This window comes from Anomaloglossus baeobatrachus, chromosome 1, assembly GCF_048569485.1.
Source record: "Anomaloglossus baeobatrachus isolate aAnoBae1 chromosome 1, aAnoBae1.hap1, whole genome shotgun sequence".
Taxonomy (NCBI): domain Eukaryota; kingdom Metazoa; phylum Chordata; class Amphibia; order Anura; family Aromobatidae; genus Anomaloglossus; species Anomaloglossus baeobatrachus.
The window spans coordinates 954,152,606-954,176,139 of record NC_134353.1 but is presented as its reverse complement, the minus strand read 5'-3'; the positions used below and the strand labels follow the sequence as shown (position 1 = coordinate 954,176,139).

Here is a 23,534-nt window from a genome sequence, read left to right as displayed (position 1 = left end):
GCAAAGTCTATGAGTTTTCATTTTTGCTGTCTGCACACAGCGTTTTTTTTCAGCTGCGTTTTTGTGGTGCCACAAAAACGCAGCATGTCAATTATTCCCGCGTTTTTCACTGCGCTTTTCATCCATTGAGTGCAATGGGATGTTGAAAGACGCAATGAGAAACGCAAATAGCTGCGTTTTGGTGCGTTTCTAAGACCAAAAACGCAGCTATAAACGCAGGAGGTGGGTAGTAAAGTGACATGTACAGGAAGAGGATTCCTTCTGTCAGTAAACACAGAAGCGTGAATCCTCCCGGTACCGTCACCGCCGCGTCCACCTACAGTCCTGTGCATGTATGCTGCCGTGCGGCGCCATGTCTGGGCGGGAGGTGGAAGCGGCTGCGAAAACAAAAGTTAACAGTAGAAAAAAAAAAAAAAAGTTATACTCACCTGTCTGCAGACTCCCGGTGCCATGCCCGCTCCCATCTCCTCTCACGGTATCGCCGCTCCGGCTGTGTGCAGACGGCTGGGACACCTCCGATAGATGCAGGACCTGGCGATGGATCACCTGATGCAGTCACCTGACGGATCAGGTGATCGTAAGTATCGCGGTGACGCGGGCGCCTGGCCGGTTTAAGCTATCAGCGGATGCGTCAGGAGACTTCATCCCTGATTACCGGCAGCTGCTGCAGCGATCGGACAGGATCAGACTCCCGCCCCATCGCTCCAGGAGCTGCCGGTAATCAGCACATAAGTGAGTATTTTTTTTTTTTGTTTTTTGCACCGATGCATCTGCTGATTGTATAATCGGCTTTTATACAATCAGCTGATGTGTGATGTGCTTCAGCCCCTAGAACCTGACACATCATCTGATCGCTTTGCCTTCCAGCAAACCGATCAGATGATATTGGATCCGGATTGGACGGCGCGGGACCCTTGACCCAGGATTACTGCGGAGGGGGGTTCTTTATTTCAATAAAGATGGAGTCACTAATTGTGTTGTGTTTTATTTCTAATAAAAATATTTTTCTGTGTGTTGTGTTTTATTTTATCTTTACTAGAAATTCATGGTGGCCATGTCTAATATTGGCGTGACACCATGAATTTCGGGCTTAGGGCCAGCTATACAGATAGCCCTAACCCTATTATTACCCAGCGAGCCACCCGGCATCAGGGCAGCTGGAAGAGTTGGATACAGCGCCAGAAGATGGCGCTTCTATGAAAGCGCCATTTTCTGGGGTGGCTGCGGGACTGCAATTCACAGCGGGGGTGCCCAGAAAGCATGGGCACCCTGCACTGTGGATTCCAATCCCCAGCTGCCTAGTTGTACCCGGCTGGACTCAAAAATTGGGCGAAGCTCACGTCATTTTTTTTTTTTTTAATTATTTCATGAAATAATTAAAAAAAAGAGGGCTTCCCTATATTTTTGGTTCCCAGCCGGGTACAAATAGGCAGCTGGGGTTTTTTTTTGCCGCGGGTGCGTTTTTGTGCGGTTTTTGCCGCAAAAAACGCACAAAAACGTAGCGTCAAAAAAACGCAGTGTGTGAACCTAGCCTAACAGAGGATATGACCGGGGAGGTGAGAGGCTCTGACGTCATCACATTACATCATTATCTATGGGAATAACAGAGGATATGACCGGGGAGGTGATGGACTCGTCTGTAGTGATATTAATGTCTCCACACTCAGGATTACACAGTAGTGAAGACCTCTAGTGATCGCTGTCAGGCCCCTGTGTCTGAAGGACGGGGAGGAACCCTGAGCCCAATCCCGGGGCCTCCACCTCACCCCCGGATACATGAGGACATCAATGACCAGAAGATCCTGGAACTCACCAACAAGATGCTGGAGCTGCTGACTGGAGAGGTGACACTGCTGGGAATCCTGGGACATTATACAGGACGGCACTGGAGGATTCTGGGTGATGACTGTATCATTTATCATTGTGTTGTCAGGTTCCTATAAGGTGTCAGGACGTCACTGTCTATTTCTCCATGGAGGAGTGGGGGTATCTAGAAGGACACAAGGAGCGGTACAAGGAGGTGATGATGGAGGAGCACCAGCCCCGCACATCACCAGGTAATAGACAGGACTGAATACACCCGGCCTATAATTATCTGTATGTAATAATGATGTCCGTCCTGTCTGTGTCTCCTGCAGGTCTCTCCAGTACGAGGACGACCCCAGAGAGATGTCCCGCTCCTCCTCCTCCTCCACAGGATCCTCAGGTAGATGGAGATCTCCCCTATGAGGTGTAGACGGCTATGACCTCCTTGTGTTCAGTCTTGTCTTCTCCTCCAGTATTAGATGTTTTATACTTGTGTAATGAGAGCGGTGGAGACGGCAGGATCACAGCTGACCACAGACCTCACATGTCCGGATCTTATCTCCATTATTCCCGGGGACTTTTACAATATTTTGTTTTTCAGCTTTTGGATCCGGATAAAGATCTGAACAATATTAATTCTCCAGAGAGAAATGTGAGGGGCGATCAGCGGATTAAAGAGGAGATTCCTACAGATCACCGCCCTGGTGAGTACAGACCACCCAATAACACAAACAAGTCACACATTTTCCGCTCTTTGCTGTGTCAGTTTCTCCAGCGGTATATTAACCTTTCATGTAAAATACACATGAAATGTGACTGAATCTGTGATCCCGGTGCAGGTGATAACATGGGATGTGCAGTTATGTTATAGAGGAGATATACAGCTGGACATGAATTCTGCCGATGTGAGCGAGGACGAGATCCAGCTCTTTCCTATTATCCGCTGTCAGGGCTGATGAGGGGTTTCTCCAGTTTAGGGACTAAAGGGCCATTTACACGTTGCGACATAGCTAACGATATATCGTCAGGGTCACGTCGTTAGTGACGCACATCCGGCGCCGTTAGTGACATCGCAGCGTGTGACACCAAGGAGCGACGTTCGACGATCGCAAAAACATCAAAAATTGTGTATCGTTGACACGTCGCTTCTTTACCAAATATCGTTGCTGCTGCAGATATGATGTTGTTCGTCGTTCCTGCGGCACCACACATCGCTATGTGTGACACCGCAGGAGCGACGAACATCTCCTTACCTGCGTCCTCAGGCAATAAGGAAGGAAGGAGGTGGGCGGTATGTTCCGTCTGCTCATCTCTGCCCCTCCTTTGCTATTGGATAGCTGCTGTGTGACGTCGCTGTGACGCCGCATGAACCGCCCCCTTAGAAAGGAGGCGGATCGCCGGCTAGAGTGACGTCGCAGTGAGGTAAGTCCGTGTGACGGGTGTTAGCGATGTTGTGCGCCACGGGCAGCGATTTGCCCGTGACTCACAACTGACGGGGGCGGGTACACTCGGTAGCGATATCGATACCGATATCGCAGCGTGTAAAGTACCCTTAAGAATCCATTATCTCCTATTACACTCACGTCAGTGTATGACAAATCATGGAGCCATAAAATTAGGGTCCAGTGTGTTTTAAAAAAGAATTTAGTGGGGCATGACCTGGCTATGGAGGAGTGAGGACACGTGGTGTCTGAGCTCCTGCCGCTGGACCAAATATCAGCAGATGCACGCAGCCAACAGAGCCAGAAAGCAGACTATGACCCGGAGGAGAAGGGGCAGAACGCAAGGGTGCAACACTGGGTACTCTCAGCACTTTTTCCCCTGGCTCGAACTCCCAGAAGCCTCCAAAGGACTCCTCAAATGGCCTTGGCTCATACCTGTGCACCAGCAGCTGCAGTAACATAGGGGGAGCCTCCTGCACAGCTGACACCGAGCAGCCAGACTCTGCTCAGATGTATGTTATGTCCAGGCATGGGGATCCAACGGCCAGCTGGCGGTGCAGAAGCTGTGTGGGTGGTGCAACATGGACAGCGGGCCTGGGACCCCAAGGCCTTTGGGTACAAGGCGGATCCCTCTTCTCCAACGCAGTCAGATGGTCGCACAGTGGACCTGGATGGCGACTCTCACATGGTCTCAGAGGGCCAGAGCCTACATAACAGGAGGATCCTTCCTAATGGGAGAGAGAGCTTGGGGCAGGGGACCCCCGATAGTGATGTTCCTGGGAATGCTGGGCCATTAGTGCACTGCGTGGGCCCACAGGGTTCCTGGTTAAACATAATGAGTTGCACACACGCTCAACTTCCATTCCCACCAGCGACGATATGGAGGCCTATATTGCTGGGCTAGAACTGGCATACCGCATAGAACTGTCCGCCATGAGGGGGGATGTGGAGAGGGTCGATGCCTAGAGTCAGCTACACGCGGTGAAAATACTGTGCCTTGAAGACTCCTCACAAGCCCAGAGTGCCATATTGGAGCAACATTCCAATTACAGTACATGGTGGAGGCTATGTCTGGCACCCCTGCGCTTCAGGCGCCACAGGGTATTACACCACTTTTATGGGGTAATATCTATCCCGGGTCAGGAGGGGGTTAACTGCCGGCGTCTTCACAAAACACACACACACACAAAACAATAAAGGTGCTTTCAACAGGGGGTTGGACTAGGGCAGGCAGGTTAGTTAGGCCGGTTTTACACATCCGGCTTTTCGCCGGTTTGCCGGATCCGGCGCTCTCCCGTACAGACAATACAGTACAGTGACAGCGCTGTAACTTCCGGGTCACATGCGCCGGTCACATGACAGCATGTGACCGGCACTTGTTGCGCTGTCACTGTACTGTAGTCACTGTATGGGAGAGCGCCGGATCCGGCAAACCGGCGAAAAGCCGGATGTGTGAAACCGGCCTTAGCCATCACGAAGCATGGGACTTTCCCAGTCGCTAGGACAACTACTGGAGGCGGGCACCACATGGGATAGAAATACACTAGAACAGAACCTTCCTGGGCTCAGCTTGGGGTAACACCTAGCACTGATAACTGGAGTTTGTGTTTCTCTCTCTTCATGGGCCCATGACTTGGAGCAGGAGGCTCGGCCCGGGTTTCGGATAGCAACTGAGAGACACTTCACTTAGAGACTTTCACAGGCACCAGCGGGCAAGCAGTCTGTAAATATGCCCTTTCAGTGTTTGGTCCTGTGGGTGGGTGCTTGCTTGGCTGGTTGTATATTGTCATTTCCATGACAAGTCCTGGATTACGGATACTTAAATGCTGGGCTGGGAAAAACATCTGACAACGTTGCTAATGGTGCTTGTGAATGTGCAATGTCTGGTGCCTGGCAGGTGTCATCTGTGCCTGGACAAGGGATTAGCAAGCATGTAGCGCTCTGTACTTTCTTCCTCCCTCCCCACCTGGCCCACATGCGAAGCTGCTTTAATTGGGAGCACAGAGCATTTGAGGAGGCACCAAAGCGGGATGGTTATGCTGATTATGGCTTCATCATCACCCCATCTTCGTTGTTTCCTCAATTTTTTGTAGAAAGTCACAGATTTCAGACATCTATGTTCATGAGTCAGTTTTTATGCATGGGGGCTGACCGGAATACCTCATGTTGGAGCTGGTATTATAAAGTGCGATGGAATATATTTGGCGCTATATAAATAAAAATTATTAAACTGTATCTGGTATTCAACTAATGCCTTCTGTTGGTCAGAAAGCCTTGCCAACTACATGTGCAATGTGGAGTTCCAGCGTTGTCACGTCACACAGCTGAGCTGAGCTGCCACTTGCAACCGCTGCTGAAGCCCTGCCAGACAAGTGGCAGCTGGAGTGGATTGGTGGAAATGGGCGCGCACACAGCGTACCTTCACAAGTAGCTCTGGCAAATTGGGCTCGTTTTTCATAAACTGCTGAACCACGAAGTAGAGCACATGGCTCAGGCATGGTACATGTGCGAGCTTCCTAAGCTTCAGAGCCACCACCAGGTTACAGGCACGTTAACACACACGACCATGGCTGGTTGTTGGTTCGGATGGCAAGAGACACAGATCTGTCTCGTCTATTAGACCTTTCAACAACTCTGCTGCAGTGTGCGATTTATCATCTAAAGATAGTCATTTAAACAGAGCCTGTTGCTGCTTCACCGAGGCAGGGCTTCCACCTTGGGACTGATGGGGAGGGTAATTCAGACCAGGATGAAAGGAACTAGAAGAAGGACCCTCCAAAATTTCTGGTAGAGGGCCACCTGTGGGCCTTCCCAAATGTATGAAAGAGGGCCTTTCAAAATGTATGAGTAAGGGCCCTCCAACCATTATGGTTAAGGATTGCATGTTGAGTCTGTGGATATGGTGGGAAAAGGAGCAGCAGGAGACCCCCCTCCCCCCCAAAAAAAAAAAAAAAAAAAGAAAATCCACAGATGCCATCTTGTGCGCAGTGTGTCTGGAGTTAGTGTAGGGGCAGCTTGTGTTGTTGTTGGTCATTGAAGTGGCAAATTTTACAAAGTCTGTTTTATTCTTTTCACAGAAGGTTGTGGCATTATGCAGAATACATATGAAAAGCAAGTAATTGTCCCAGATCTACCCTCAGTCCTTCACACCCAGGATCTGTCATCTGCTGCTTCTAAACAATGTCTTGATTCACTGCAGAATATTCAGCAAAATAAAAACCACAGAAGAGGTGTTAAACAACAAAGCGCTCACACAGGGGAGAAGCCGTATTCATGTAATCAATGTAGAAAGAGTTTTACCCAAAAGTCAGCTCTAATTTCGCACAAAATAATTCACAAAGGAAAACCATTTTCATGCCCAGAATGTGGAAAATGTTTTAGTGTGAAATCACAGCTTGAAGTTCATCTAAAAACTCACACAGGGGAGAAGCCATTTTCTTGTTCAGAATGTGGGAAATGTTTTATTACGAAATCACAGCTTGATGTGCATCTAAAAACTCACACGGGGGAGAAGCCATTTTCTTGTTCAGAATGTGGGAAATGTTTTATTATGAAATCACAGCTTGATGTGCATATAAAAACTCACACAGGAGAGAAGCCATTTTCTTGTTCAGAATGTGGTAAATTTTTTATTCGGAAATCACAGCTTAATTGTCATAGAAAAACTCACTCGGGGGAGAAGCCATTTTCTTGTTCAGAATGTGGGAAATGTTTTATTAGGAAATCACAGCTTGATAGCCATATAAAAACTCACACGGGGGAGAAGCCCTTTTCTTGTTCAGAATGTGAGAAATGTTTTAGTTGGAAATCACAGCTTGATTGGCATAGAAAATCTCACACGGGGGAGAAGTCATTTTCTTGTTTAAAATGTGGGAAATGTTTTAGTTGGAAATCAGAGCTTAATGTGCATATAAAAACTCACACAGGTGAGAAGCCATTTTCATGTTCAGAATGTGGGAAATGTTTTATTAATAAATCACCGCTTGATGTGCATATAAAAACTCACACAGGGGAGAAGCCATTTTCCTGTTCAGAATGTGGGAAATGTTATATTCAGAAATCACAGCTTGATTTGCATATAAAATCTCACACAGGGGAGAAGCCATTTTCTTGTTCAGAATGTGGGAAATTTTTTATTCGGAAATCACAGCTTCACAGTCATATAAAAACTCACACGGGGGAGAAGCCATTTTCATGTTCAGAATGTGGGAAATGTTTTAGTTGGAAATCATCCCTTAATAGGCATATAAAAACTCACACAGGGGAGAAGCCATTTTCCTGTTCAGAATGTGGGAAATGTTTTATTCAGAAATCACAGCTTGATTTGCATTTAAAATCTCACACAAGGGAGAAGCCATTTTCTTGTTCAGAATGTGGAAAATGTTTTATTTGGAAATCACAGTTTCATGACCATAAAAAACACACAGGGGAGAAGCCATTTTTATGTTCAGATTGTGGGTAATGTTTTATTCGGAAATCCGAGCTTAATGTTTATCTAAAATCTCACACAGGGGAGAAGCCATTTTCATGTTTTGAATGTGGGAAATGTTTTATTCAGAAATCAGCTTAATATGCATATAAAAACTCACACGGGGGAGAAGCCATTTTCATGTTCAGAATGTGGGAAATGCTTTGCTCACAGATTCACTTTTGTTAGACACATGAAAATTCACACAAGGTAAAAGACATGTTTGTTTAAAATGTGGGAAATATCATAGCAGTAAATCAACTCTTGCTAAGCTTAAGCCTGCTTTATACGTTCCAATATGTTGTGCGATCGCACCCGCCCCCATCGTTTGTGCGGCACGGGCAATGTTGTAACCCTCCCATCACACGTACTTACCTTTTAAACGACCTCGCTGTGGGCGGCGAACATCAACTTCCTGAAGGGGGAGGGACGTTTGGCGTCACAGCGACGTCACACAGCAGCTGGCCAATATAAGCGGAGGGACGGAGATGAGCGGGACGTAAACATCCCGCCCACCTCCTTTCTTCAGCATTGCCGGCGGCCGCAGGTAAGCTGTGTTCATCGTTCCCGGGTGTCACACGGAGTAATGTGTGTGCTGCCCTTGGTACGATGAACAACAGGATGTGCGATTTTTAGAAAATGAGCGACATGTCAGTGATGAACGAGAAGGTGAGTATTTCTGCTCGTTCATAGCTGTCACATGCTACGATATCACTAACAAGGCCGGATGTGCGTCACTTACAATGTGACCCCGCCGACATCTCGTTAGATATATCGTAGTGTGTAAAGCCCGCTTTAGATCAGTAGATGGCATGCTTCCAAATTGTGGTATTGCATTTTTCCCCATCGGCCATGATCTGCGCAGTTCTCTTGCGGTCTCCTCCATCCGTGCGCTGCATCTCTATGCTTTGGTGATCCTGTGATTTCCATGTGACCCGGAGCCCCATGTGGTGCGGCGGTTGGGCGGGCCCGCTTCTAGGGACGCTGATGCGTCAATCTCTCGCGGGTCATGCACTGATTGGACACTGGACCTTTTTATACTAACGTTCATGCACATGATGTCACTCCCTGACGAAGTCTCACGCCGAAACGGCCGTCGGGTGGGCGCTCTTCTCTATCAATACCAGCAACACTTTTTTGAAGTGCAGGATTACGCAGTCTGGTTTGCTCTCTGTATCAAACTTGGTAAGCAGATCTCTGTTTACTATCTTAGATAATACGTAGATAGTATGTTCTATCCCCTGTATAATCTATTTACATATGATCCCTTCGGTATGATTTAAAATATGACATTTATCACACCAAGGGCCCTGGAATATATAGTTGCTTTTAATCAGTGCCATTAAATACTCTGTTAGCACATTGCAATTTACATTCCCAGATCTTTTGATGTAAATCTACCATAGGTGGTCATTTTTGTACACATTTCAGTTTGTAATTTTTGGGCTGTTTGTATTACTTCCGATATACTTAGCATTTGCAATTTTTTATATAATCTGTGCCTGCCTGGATTACCATTTTCCGGTATTGTAATTTATACCTTTATTAATATCTATGTATACTTTAACATTTAGCAATTACACTTGCTGTGGGAATTGTGTGCTCTTTTCCTGACCTGTGTGGTCACATTTTCCACCCCCACTGTATCACCTTCTATAACTTAATAAACAATTTTTTGCATTAAGGATGTCTGATCGCTTTTTCTTTTTTGTCATTAGCTGACGTCAGACGTACTGGCTGATGTTAGTTGACGTCTCCTAGAAATTCCAATGCTGGGGGCTGAGAGAGGCACATGAAACCGGTGGGGTCTAGTGCAGGACTGACAGAGGAAGCCACCTGAAAACGGTGCTGTGTTGGCGAGTACCAGGGGAAAAGCCTAGCAGTGTGAGGGATCCTTAGTGAGGGTCGGAGGCAAGGCGAGACAGAGAAGGGTTGAAGGAACCAGTTCGGTACTCTCCAGAAGAAACAACCCGGAGTCAGAGTCTGCACTGGTTTAATCAGTCCCAGCAAAAAAGTCCGGAAGGCAAGGGGGACTTCAGTCTCCAAGCACAGAAACTCTTGTAGCACAGTCATCAATAGAGCCATGGACCGCAGCAGAGTTATTGGTGCCCAGGAGAACAGTTCATTACACCTGCTATACAAGTGAGAGACACGGGAGAGGTCAGGGCCAGGCTTAAAACAGCCCAGGACTTAAACAGACACACAGCAATAAGGAGGCCTCAAAACTCACAGATGTGGAAATCCCAACTGCCACCTGACCACCCGGACTGTATCAAAAAAACACCAAAAAGGAGCCAAGACAAATGATATGTGCACACACAGAATGTGGTGAGCCTTCCTCATAAAGATGGCTGCAGCCGAGGTGCAAGATGCCAAGCCACTCAACCTCCACACTAGGGGGGAGGGGCGGCTGCTTAGCATAAGACATGCACACTAATAAGGCTTGCACTGGGAGCCCATCATATAATGAGTGAAATGCACAGTGTCTGAACTGTGACCTATAAATGACGCCAGAAACCCAGGTCAGGCGGGCAAAACAGCACTATATAGGTGCATCTCGCACGGATACACGAGACGCACAGTGTCTGAATAATGGCCTATAAATGACGCACAACACCAGGTCCAGGCGGGTCAGTTAGCACTATGAGTACATAACACATGACAGGCTCACCATTTAACCACCTGAATTCAAAAGGTCCACACACATCCTGCAAAAATGGATAAAATGTGCCATACCTCAAATAGTGAGATATTAGTTTATATTTTGGCCCAAAATATGTAAGCTCGCAATCCGTTCGTCAAGGATTCTCACACTTGCGAGTCCCTACACTGAATTAGTTAGAAAAACCACAAAGAACTATATCAAAAAAACACCAAAAAGGAGCCAAGACAAATGATATGTGCACACACAGAATGTGGTGAGCCTTCCTCATAAAGATGGCTGCAGCCGAGGTGCAAGATGCTGATGTCACAGCCACTCAACCTCCACACTAGGGGGGAGGGGCGGCTGCTTAGCATAAGACATGCACACTAATAAGGCTTGCACTGGGAGCCCATCATATAATGAGTGAAATGCACAGTGTCTGAACTGTGACCTATAAATGACGCCAGAAACCCAGGTCAGGCGGGCAAAACAGCACTATATAGGTGCATCTCGCACGGATACACGAGACGCACAGTGTCTGAATAATGGCCTATAAATGACGCATAACACCAGGTCCAGGCGGGTCAGTTAGCACTATGAGTACATAAAACATGACAGGCTCACCATTTAACCACCTGAATTCAAAAGGTCCACGCACATCCTGCAAAAATGGATAAAATGTGCCATACCTCAAATAGTGAGATATTAGTTTATATTTTGGCCCAAAATATGTAAGCTCGCAATCCGTTCGTCAAGGATTCTCACACTTGCGAGTCTCTACACTGAATTAGTTAGAAAAACCACAAAGAACTATATCAAAAAAACACCAAAAAGGAGCCAAGACAAATGATATGTGCACACACAGAATGTGGTGAGCCTTCCTCATAAAGATGGCTGCAGCCGAGGTGCAAGATGCTGATGTCACAGCCACTCAACCTCCACACTAGGGGGGAGGGGCGGCTGCTTAGCATAAGACATTCACACTAATAAGGCTTGTGTGAAGCCCCACAAGTGTTGTGTCGGTGCATTACCTTCAGGGACTCCACGTGGATGGAACCGTCTGGTCACAGGTAGGGAACCTTCTTTTAGGATTGTCGTGACGCCACTCTCAGAATTGCGGTCAGTGGGGACCGCCACTGCAGATTAAGGGATGCCTGGGGCTGATGGTGGGTGCAGTCAGTTGTAATAGCCTCCTGAGAGTGAGGCAAGCCCCAGGGCCCTGTGTAAGTGTGTGGAACCACAAGGCGCAGAATAACTCAACACAAGCAGAATGTCTTTCAGGGGTTTTACTCACTGTTGATGGCAGGGTGAGTAACCCGGGCGTAGCTGGGATGAACCAGGCTGGAACCAGGTATCCTTCAGGCTGACTGATGAGGGTGGCTACCGACTCGCCTTCCTTAGCCCTTCTGTGGTTTGTGGTAACCCCGACTTTTAGTCCCTATGGGGGTCACCCAGGGAAGTAACTGCTCCCCTCGTTTTGGCCCGTTTGCTTGTAGCCTGGACCAGATCACTCCAGCTGCTTGCCTCCTGTGAACTATGGGCCCTAACTGTGGCTACGTGGCTGCAGACTCTGTGGTGTTGTCTTGGGGGTGTAAAATGCCCCCTCATGCAGGTTTGGCAAGGAAAGGTGAATCTATCCCTGCACTGGGACCTGCTACCCGTTTGGGCCTGGTAACTCCCTGACAGTCTCCTTACTTTCCACTCCGTTGCTCTCTCTTTAGCTGTGTGTGGATTTCGGGCAGCACTACCAGGTGACCGTTCTCCCCCGTCGGTAGTCACTGCGCGGACGCTGTTAGACTGCAACAGCTCCAGGGTCTGCTCCTCACGTCTGCTTTCCCTGAGCTGCACACTAAACCGGCTCACTCGTGGGACCTGCACTGCTGCTCCTGTCTGAGCTCCACTTCCATGCTCCTCACTCCTCCACACTCTGCTTCAGACTGCTCTCTCCTCCTCCTTCCTCTTTTCCCTTTGTGCCTGCCTACGCCACCTAGCAACCAGGCTCTCTACCACACCCCTTGAGTGGAGATGGAGGCCTCGCCCCCTCCTGGGATCCCCAGGGGTCCTCCCAAAGGTACATGTGTGAGACCTGATCACTATGCGCCTGTGTAGTCACACCTCGGTCAGCCTTCTGGATTACCTGTGTTGCACTGTCCCCAGCATGGGTGCAGTACTCAGTGGTGCCTGACCAGGTCAGGGGCGCCACACTTGCACTGCGAGCCCATCATATAATGAGTGAAATGCACAGTGTCTGAACTGTGACCTATAAATGACGCCAGAAACCCAGGTCAGGCGGGCTAAACAGCACTATATAGGTGCATCTCGCACGGATACACAAGACGCACAGTGTCTGAATAATGGCCTATAAATGACGCACAACACCAGGTCCAGGCGGGTCAGTTAGCACTATGAGTACATAACACATGACAGGCTCACCACTTAACCACCTGAATTCAAAAGGTCCACACACATCCTGCAAAAATGGATAAAATGTGCCATACCTCAAATAGTGAGATATTAGTTTATATTTTGGCCCAAAATATGTAAGCTCGAAATCCGTTCGTCAAGGATTCTCACACTTGCGAGTCCCTACACTGAATTAGTTAGAAAAACCACAAAGAACTATATAAAAAAAAACACCAAAAAGGAGCCAAGACAAATGATATGTGCACACACAGAATGTGGTGAGCCTTCCTCATAAAGATGGCTGCAGCCGAGGTGCAAGATGCTGATGTCACAGCCACTCAACCTCCACACTAGGGGGAGGGGCGGCTGCTTAGCATAAGACATGCACACTAATAAGGCTTGCACTGGGAGCCCATCATATAATGAGTGAAATGCACAGTGTCTGAACTGTGTCCTATAAATGACGCCAGAAACCCGCCTGGACTTGGTGTTGTGCGTCATTTATAGGCCATTATTCAGACACTGTGCGTCTCGTGTATCCATGCGAGATGCACCTATATAGTGCTGTTTTGCCCGCCTGACCTGGGTTTCTGGCGTCATTTATAGGTCACAGTTCAGACACTGTGCATTTCACTCATTATATGATGGGCTCCCAGTGCAAGCCTTATGAGTGTGCATGTCTTATGCTAAGCAGCCGCCCCTCCCCCCTAGTGTGGAGGTTGAGTGGCTGTGACATCAGCATCTTGCACCTCGGCTGCAGCCATCTTTATGAGGAAGGCTCACCACATTCTGTGTGTGCACATATCATTTGTCTTGGCTCCTTTTTGGTGTTTTTTTGATATAGTTCTTTGTGGTTTTTCTAACTAATTCAGTGTAGGGACTCGCAAGTGTGAGAATCCTTGACGAACGGATTGCGAGCTTACATATTTTGGGCCAAAATATAAACTAATATCTCACTATTTGAGGTATGGCACATTTTATCCATTTTTGCAGGATGTGTGTGGACCTTTTGAATTCAGGTGGTTAAATGGTGAGCCTGTCATGTGTTATGTACTCATAGTGCTAACTGACCCGCCTGGACCTGGTGTTGTGCGTCATTTATAGGCCATTATTCAGACACTGCGTCTCGTGTATCCGTGCGAGATGCACCTATATAGTGCTGTTTTGCCCGCCTGACCTGGGTTTCTGGCGTCATTTATAGGTCACAGTTCAGACACTGTGCATTTCACTCATTATATGATGGGCTCCCAGTGCAAGCCTTATTAGTGTGCATGTCTTATGCTAAGCAGCCGCCCCTCCCCCCTAGTGTGGAGGTTGAGTGGCTGTGACATCAGCATCGTGCACCTCGGCTGCAGCCATCTTTATGAGGAAGGCTCACCACATTTTGTGTGTGCACATATCATTTGTCTTGGCTCCTTTTTGGTGTTTTTTTGATATAGTTCTTTGTGGTTTTTCTAACTAATTCAGTGTAGGGACTCACAAGTGTGAGAATCCTTGACGAACGGATTGCGAGCTTACATATTTTGGGCCAAAATATAAACTAATATCTCACTATTTGAGGTATGGCACATTTTATCCATTTTTGCAGGATGTGTGTGGACCTTTTGAATTCAGGTGGTTAAATGGTGAGCCTGTCATGTTTTATGTACTCATAGTGCTAACTGACCCGCCTGGACCTGGTGTTGTGCGTCATTTATAGGCCATTATTCAGACACTGTGCGTCTCGTGTATCCGTGCGAGATGCACCTATATAGTGCTGTTTTGCCCGCCTGAACTGGGTTTCTGGCATCATTTATAGATCACAGTTCAGACACTGTGCATTTCACTCATTATATGATGGGCTCCCAGTGCAAATGTGGCGCCCCTGACCTGGTCAGGCACCACTGAGTACTGCACCCATGTTGGGGACAGTACAAAACAGGTAATCCAGAAGGCTGACCGAGGTGTGACTACACAGGCGCATAGTGACTAGGTCTCACACATGCACCTTTGGGAGGACCCCTGGGGATCCCAGGAGGGGGCGAAGCCTCCATCTCCACTCAAGGGGTGTGGTAGAGAGCCTGGTTGCTAGGTGACGTAGGCAAGAACAGGAGAGGAGGGAAGAGTGAGCCGAAGACAGTTGAGTGGTGAAGTTCAGGGAGAGCAGAAGCAGACCCTGTAGCTCTACACAATTCTGACAACGTACGCGCAGTGACTACCGACGGGGGAGAACGGTCACCTGGTAGTGCTGCCCGAAATCCACCCACAGCTAAAGAGAGAGCAACGGAGTGGAAAGTAAGGAGACTGTCAGGGAGATACCAGGCCCAAACGGGTAGCAGGTCCCAGTGCAGGGATAGATCCACCTGTCCTTTGCCAAACCTGCATGAGGGGGCACTTTACACCCCCAAGACAACACTACAGAGTCCGCAGCCACGTAGCAAAGTGAGGGCCCATAGCTCACAGGAGGCAAGCAGCCGGAGTGACCTGGTCCAGGCTACAAGCAAACGGGCAAAAAAGAAGGGGAGAGAGGCACCAGCAACTTCCCTGGGCGACCCCAGCAGGGCTTCAAGCAGGGGTTACCCCAAAACGCAAAGGGCTAAGGAAGGCGAGTTGGTAGTCACCCTCACAAGTCAGCCTGAAGGACACCTGGTTCCAGCCTGGTTCATCCCAGCTACGCCCGGGTTACTCACCCTGCCACCATCAGTGAGTAAAACCCCTGAAAGACATCCTGCTTGTGCGTGTGAGTCATTCTGCGACTTGTAGTTCCACACACCTACACGGGACCCTGGGGCATGCCTCACTCTCAGGAGGCTATTACAACTGACTGCACCCACTATCAGCTCCAGGCACCCCCAATCTGCAGTGGCGGTCTCCACTGACCGCAATTCTGAGAGTGGCGTCACGACAATCAACATAGAGGATTTCCTACCTGTGACAAGATCCAGCCGCGTGGAGTCCCTGAAGGTAATGCACAGCTGCACCGACACCGAGCCTCGGGGCCCCACATATCTGGCGTCACAAACAGGATAAGGACTAGACCTGTTCAGACAGGTGACCATGTGCCTGGGCGGTCCGCTTGGAAAATTGGAAGCGCCGCCATATTGCCACCATGAAAAGCGCGCTGAAAAACAACAGCAGCCCGCGCTGGGAGAAGTTACCGCCCACGAAGAGGTGTGGCTACCCAGAGATCCCCTGAAGGGTCCTGGTCTCGCAAGTGATGAGAGCGGAGGCGTTCAGAGACGTCGGGAAAGAAAGGGAGCCAGAAGCCTGCTACTAGAAGAAGGAGACGCAGAGGAAATGGCGTCTGAACGCAGAGACCCAGAGCCAGGCTCCGCTGCCTGGTGGTATCGGGAACTTGCCCAGTTTTGCGACCAACTGGAGGCCAGGGTCGTATGGCAGATCAGCGAGGGACGCACGGAGCTTCTGGAGATGGCTGCAGCGGTTCAGGCCTATGAGAGGGGAACCGCACGACGAGTGCCAGACCGAGCGGCGACGACTCAGACCCCGATGATGTTACCGATGGGTGAGTCCTGTGTTGCCCCTGTCAGCGCGAGTGCCCCGACCCCTGCTGCCATGCCCGCGATCCCTGGAGAGATGCCCGGCGCGGCGACGCTGAATCAGGCCGCAGCCACGCCAGGTGCGGCCCGCCGAGCCCAGGCCGCCGCAACGATGCCCTGCCCGGCCCGCAAAGATCCGGCTGCCACCGCGATCCTCCTCCACGCCGCAGGTGCGGCCCGCCAAGGACCGGCTGCAACTGCGACGCCGAACCAGGCCGCAGCCACGTCAGGTGCGGCCCGCCAAGCCCAGATCGCTGCAGCGACGTCCAGCCCGGCCTGCACAGATCCCATCGCAGCTGCGACGCCAATCCAGGCCGCCGCAGCGAGGCCCTGCCCGGCCCGACAAGATCCGGTCCCTGCAGCGACGCCAATCCAGGCCGCCGCAGCGATGCCCTGCTCGGCCCGCCAAGTCCAGGTCGCCGCAGAAGCGCCCAACCCGGCCCGCCAAGTCCAGGCCGCTGCCACGCCAGGCTCGGCCCGCCAAGACAAGACTGTACAATTATTTACCCCGGCCTGCAAGGCCAGAGCAGACACCGCTCCCCAGCCCAAGGAAGTCCCTGCTAGGAAGTCCCTGCTGGGGGAGGACCCCGAATACTGGAAGCTGAAGGCTGATCTAGAGGCCCACTTCCCAAAGGAGATGGTGGACCGGTATCTGCTCCCTCCGCATACCCACAGGAAGACTCCTGCAACATTCATGCCAAAGGGTCCCCCGCCCTGGCCTGCTGATGAAAATCCATCCCTAGCGCTGCCACAAGAGGAGTGCCCAGAAGAACTAAGGGGGAGGGGAGGCCAGGAAGCTGAGAAGCTGACTCCAGAGCCATCAGCAGTGGATGCAGCACCAGTCCAAGAGCCAGAGATGCTGCCGTACTCCCGCTGGGATGAAGAGGGCCCGACATCCTCCGCTGAGGAAGATTTGTCCAGATACCTCACCTGGGAGCCTGCAGGCGGTGAGGTGGCAGCCAGACAGGACCCAGCCTGCAGGACACGGCGCCGCAGCAGGACAAGGGATCCACCTGCACAGCAGTCTCCAGATAGGAAGGATGAAGTAACAGCCAGAGACTTGGAAGAGAAGCGGTCTTTAAGGAGAGCTAAATCCCAGGTCAGAGGCCCACTTTGTCGAGGAGTTGTAGAAGACTTCAGCTTGAAGAGTGGATATGGTTTCATAGTTGCACCTGGTATGAAAGAAGGCATCTTTGTGAACAGAAGGGATGTAAGAGCACATTTACCTAGAGGACATCCAGGAAGAAACCTACAGATAAGAGACCCAGTAGAATTCACAAAGCACCAAGGAGAACGCGGATGGTACGCACTAGATGTCACACCATGCCCCAGAAATCCCTACAGAAACCCTGCTGTCTCAACACTACAAGATAAAGAAGGAGGAAAAGAAACAGATACAGAAGAAGAGGGAAGAAAAGATAAAGAACCCATTGATGAGACCACTACAGATGATGACAGAGATGGAGAAAGCAACAGGTGCCACAGCCCTACAGGCCCAAGCCCTGGTGAGGAGGAATCTGTGTAAAGCAAGTAAAGTACAGAAGTTACAAGTTTTGACAAGTTTTGCAACGTTTACATGTTCAAGAAATGTGCCCACATGAACTAATGTGAGAAACCTCTTTTTGCACTCTGAAAAATGAACCTTAAGGCTATGAACTGGCTATAGCCACAAACTCTCGCAGTGTTTATAGTTACCCCAGAGGTACAACCACTACCAGGGAGCACGCCTGTTTATGGGGCCTGGCTCTCCACCACAAAGAGGGTACCTGGTCAGCACCAACTGTGGAGGCCGCCTCTACATCCTGCCAGAAGAGGCTGAAGGCGCGGCTCCACCAGGCCAGGTATACCCTGAAACCACCAGACCATGAAAGCCGCCTCTACATCCTGCCAGAAGTGGCTGAAGGCGCGGCCAACGGGAGAGGCAGATGGGAAGAAAGGTCTGGGGAAGCTGATGGCCCAGACCTGGTTACCAAAAAGAAACCGGTGACCTGTCGCCTGAGAGGGTTTAGGGTGGGTTAACGGACTTGTGGGTGGAGGGTGGTGATGTATGGTACCTGATGGTTTTAAAACGTTTTACCATGTTTTACTGTTGTACGCATTTTAAAAATGTTGTCTTGCAGCCCGAGGATGTGCTGGTGATAACTAAGGGGGAATGTGGCGCCCCTGACCTGGTCAGGCACCACTGAGTACTGCACCCATGTTGGGGACAGTACAAAACAGGTAATCCAGAAGGCTGACCGAGGTGTGACTACACAGGCGCATAGTGACTAGGTCTCACACATGCACCTTTGGGAGGACCCCTGGGGATCCCAGGAGGGGGCGAAGCCTCCATCTCCACTCAAGGGGTGTGGTAGAGAGCCTGGTTGCTAGGTGACGTAGGCAAGAACAGGAGAGGAGGGAAGAGTGAGCCGAAGACAGTTGAGTGGTGAAGTTCAGGGAGAGCAGAAGCAGACCCTGTAGCTCTACACAATTCTGACAACGTACGCGCAGTGACTACCGACGGGGGAGAACGGTCACCTGGTAGTGCTGCCCGAAATCCACCCACAGCTAAAGAGAGAGCAACGGAGTGGAAAGTAAGGAGACTGTCAGGGAGATACCAGGCCCAAACGGGTAGCAGGTCCCAGTGCAGGGATAGATCCACCTGTCCTTTGCCAAACCTGCATGAGGGGGCACTTTACACCCCCAAGACAACACTACAGAGTCCTCAGCCACGTAGCAAAGTGAGGGCCCATAGCTCACAGGAGGCAAGCAGCCGGAGTGACCTGGTCCAGGCTACAAGCAAACGGGCAAAAAAGAAGGGGAGAGAGGCACCAGCAACTTCCCTGGGCGACCCCAAAACGCAAAGGGCTAAGGAAGGCGAGTTGGTAGTCACCCTCACAAGTCAGCCTGAAGGACACCTGGTTCCAGCCTGGTTCATCCCAGCTACGCCCGGGTTACTCACCCTGCCACCATCAGTGAGTAAAACCCCTGAAAGACATCCTGCTTGTGCGTGTGAGTCATTCTGCGACTTGTAGTTCCACACACCTACACGGGACCCTGGGGCATGCCTCACTCTCAGGAGGCTATTACAACTGACTGCACCCACTATCAGCCCCAGGCACCCCTAATCTGCAGTGGCGGTCTCCACTGACCGCAATTCTGAGAGTGGCGTCACGACAATCAACATGGAGGATTTCCTACCTGTGACAAGATCCAGCCGCGTGGAGTCCCTGAAGGTAATGCACAGCTGCACCGACACCGAGCCTCGGGGCCCCACACAAGCCTTATTAGTGTGCATGTCTTATGCTAAGCAGCCGCCCCTCCCCCCTAGTGTGGAGGTTGAGTGGCTGTGACATCAGCATCTTGCACCTCGGCTGCAGCCATCTTTATGAGGAAGGCTCACCACATTCTGTGTGCACATATCATTTGTCTTGGCTCCTTTTTGGTGTTTTTTTGATATAGTTCTTTGTGGTTTTTCTGACCACCCGGACTGTACCCTGGACTTATCCCTGCTAACATCAGTAAAGCTACAGAAGGAAAGACACGGGGTGTGTGTGTGTGTGTGTGTGACAGTTATTGCTAACCAAAGTTCCTACTCTCACTACAGACTATGTTTGCCTGAACATGGGGAGCCACATCTCAGCGGCCTTGAAGAGACCGATATCAAGACTTGTGTGGTAAGCTGTCTCCCTGTGTGTGAAATCTCGATATTTTATAAAGGCCTCGGGGACATAGCTCCTTCATCATCACCCTGGAGGTCTGCAAGCAGCGTTGGTAACATTACCGAGGGCCGTAGGTGGCGTCACAAGACACTATTATTTTATTTATTTTTACTATTGTTTTTATCAGACTTCTTTTAACTGCCACCAGGGACTGGGCACAGCCACCTGTGACAATCCCCCGAAAACTAAAAGCCCGAGACCGGGTACCCCACGGCTCTGGGTCAGGCAGCTCCACCGGGCAAGAGAGAGGGAAGATGCCTCTGCTGGAGCCTAGGAACGGGAGCGACGGTAATACTGCAGTGGGAGCTGGCAGCTGAGAGAGAGGGCACCCCCGCTGGCCTGGGAGTGGGGACGTGCGGGGATACCACGTTGGGGCCAGGACCGGGCGCTACACCTCTTTGTCGCAGTCTATCCATATCTTTATCAATTGTATTAAAATCCCCAAGGAGCAGGAGTGGCAAAGCAGGAGCCTGCGCTGCAAACTTAAGAGCTTCCTGCAGAACTTTTCTTGAGTATGGCGGTGGAATGTACACTGCCACTCTGATATATGGAACGCCAACCAACTGTGCCAATAGACAAACATACCTGTCTTCATCTATCTTGACTGACTGACATACAAAAGGTACATTTCAGTGTACTAGCAGGCTGACCCCTCTAGCATAGTTTGAGTTAGTAGAGAGAACGTAATTACCAAAATTTGTGAATAAGAATAGCAATGGTAATAAAATATAACTTTTAATGAGTGTTATTAACCCCTTAACGACCGCGGGCAGTAAAATTACGTCCTAGCGGTCATAACGTTACTGCCCGCGGTCTGCCGGCAGCAGCATGCCGCGATCGGCGCACATCTCAGCTGATTTTCACAGCTGAGATGTGTGCCTGCTAGGCACAAGCTGAATCGTTATCTGCTCGTGCCATTTAACCCCTGTAATGGTGCTGTCAATATGTGACAGCGCCATTATAAACTCGATCGCGGTAAAGTTTTACTTACCGCCCGATACCGGAAGTCACGTGACATGATCACGTGACTTCCAGTGGTTGTCATGGTAGCACAGGGTCATGTGATGACTCCTGTGCTAGACATGAACCACTTTCACTTTTGCTTTCCACGCAGGCCAGGGAAGCAGGAAGTGCACGTATCTTCTGTTTACAGCTGTGTAGCTGTGATCAGCAGATAGTGCAGAGCGATCGGATTGCTGATCGCTATAGCCCCCTACGGGGACTGGTACAAGTTTGTGGGGAATTTGGGATTAACAGGGATTAACTGGAATGTTTTGTTGTTACTGGCACTGGTCTTCAGGGTCCCTGGGGTGTTGTGAATGTCAGTTATGCTTTGGCTGCTGGGAGGCTCCCTCTTGTGGCCAGGAATGGTTTGGACATAGTCTAGGTGTGTTGAGCAATGGGCGTTTCCATTGCTAACTCTCTGCTTATTTAAATTTTGGTCTGATAGCAGGCTATGCCGGATGTCAGTTGTTCTTTGTTCACCAGCCTGCTTCATTCTGCTCCACACCACATTTACCCCAGATAAGTGCTTTGCTCTTTATTTGTTGTTTGGTTCTTTTACTCTTATCTGAGTTTGTCATTTGCTGTGGTTGTTTTCAGTTTATTTGCATGCAGGGATTTTCCCTTTCAGTTGCTTAGCTGGGAAACTCCCTGCAGTTATGTTTGGAGTATAGCTCCTATAAGTCCATGTGTTTGTGGCTTTTTGAATTTGTAATGATTCTTGTTTTCTGTTCATTGGTATGACAAGAGCGCCTGGTATAGGACGGAGTGCAGATCGTGCGATCTGAGGGCCTTTTTGTACTATCAGGGATTTGGTATTTTGCAGGGTTTTTCTCTGGCCACCATCAGCCCCTTTCCTGTCCTTTCCTATTTTAGTCAGCGGGGGCCTCACCTTTTGCTAATCCTATCATCTATCTGTGTATTGTGTTTTCCTATATCAGTCTTTGAATGTGGGGGGCTTGCTATTCTTTATCTATTTTCTGAGGCAGAGAGTTATTCAGCTTTCCTTCCTTTAGGGTAGATAGTTCTCTGGCTGGGTTCGCGGTGCACAGGATGTTAGTTCACCCCTCGGCTACTTCTAGTGTTCATGGTTAGTAAGGGGATGGCGGCCAGATTAGTTGCCAATGATCTTGTCACCTTTAACCAATTATTTATGGTGGTCTTCCATGGTTCCGGATCATAACAGTACATCCGGCCAACAAATTTAAAGGGTACTCTTAAGAAGGAAAAAAAAAAAAAGGTCTGCTGAATTTTTTTTTTTTTGGTGTTTTTCCTCTTCTTCTTTGGGTTCCGTGGAAGATTTCTTTTTCTAGCATGGATGAATTGGGTGAGCGTGTTGCTCATCTTGATGCTAAGGTTCGTCGTATAGAGTCTTATCTTGCACAGACTCCCCTTGCAGAGCCTAAGATTCCCGTGCCTGAATTTTTTTCGGGAGATAGGTCGAGATTTTTGAGCTTCAAAAATTGTAAATTATTTTTTGACCTGCGCCCTAAGTCCTCAGGGAATCCCGTACAGCAGGTTAAGATTGTAATCTCCTTACTACGTGGTGACTAGGCCTTCTCTTTAGCGTCTGATGATCCGATTCTCAGTGATGTGGAGTCTTTTTTTCAGGCCTTGGGTTTATTGTATGACGAACCCAATATTGTGGACCAAGCAGAAAAGTTCTTGTTGTCCTTAACTCAGGGTTTGGATTCTGCAGAAACGTTTTGTCAGAAATTTCTAAAGTGGGCGGTCCTTACCAAATGGAATGACGATACGCTTGCGGCTCTTTTTCGGAAGGGTATTGCTGATACTGTGAAGGATGTAATGGTAGGATTTCCCGTCCCTTCTGATCTTGATGCCTCTATGACCTTGGCCATTCAGATTGATAGGCGGTTACGTGAGCGCAGGGAGATACCTGCTGGTTTTGTGCCTTTGGAACAGCCTTGGGAGCCTATGGAGTGTGATAGGGTCCTTTCTAATGCTAGTCGGCAGGGGTTCAGACGGAAGAATAGACTGTGCTTCTATTGTGAAGACGCTTCTCATAACATCTCTGTCTGCCCTAAACGTGAAAGGAGATTGGCTACTTCTGTTACTGTGGGTTCTTTGCAACCAAAGTTTCTTTTGTCTGTCACCTTGATTTGCTCATTGTCTTCCTTTTCTGCATTTGCCTTTGTGGACTCAGGGGCAGCGCTCAATTTGATGGATTTTGGGTTTGCTAGGGATTGTGGTTTCCCCATGGTTCCTTTTCAAACTCCTATTCCTTTAAGGGGCATTGATGCTACCCCTTTGGCTGAAAATAAACCCCAATTGTGGACCCAGGTGCCTATGAGAGTTGCACCAGCGCATCAGGAAACTTGTACATTTTTAGTATTGCATAATCTACAGGATACCTTGGTACTGGGATTTCCGTGGTTGCAGAACCATAATCCAGTTCTTGACTGGAGATCCTTGTCGATAGCTAGTTTGGGTTGTCAAGGTTTGCATCAGGACCTTTCCGTGTCGTCCACGTCTGCTCAGGCAGTTGATGTTCCGGCTTTCTTGTCTGATTTC

At 49.5% G+C, this 23,534-nt stretch overlaps 1 protein-coding gene across 1 annotated transcript in view; it reads left to right on the top strand.

Moving 5' to 3' along the window:
- The window catches only part of LOC142257368 (uncharacterized), a 560,365-nt gene that overhangs the window by 285,722 nt on the left and 251,109 nt on the right, over nt 1-23,534 (top strand). The window contains exons 7-9 of the mRNA XM_075329457.1: nt 1,668-1,844; nt 1,934-2,057; nt 2,139-2,206. Coding sequence (XP_075185572.1) covers nt 1,668-1,844; nt 1,934-2,057; nt 2,139-2,206 — 369 coding nt within the window. The remainder of the gene's footprint in view (nt 1-1,667; nt 1,845-1,933; nt 2,058-2,138; nt 2,207-23,534) is intronic.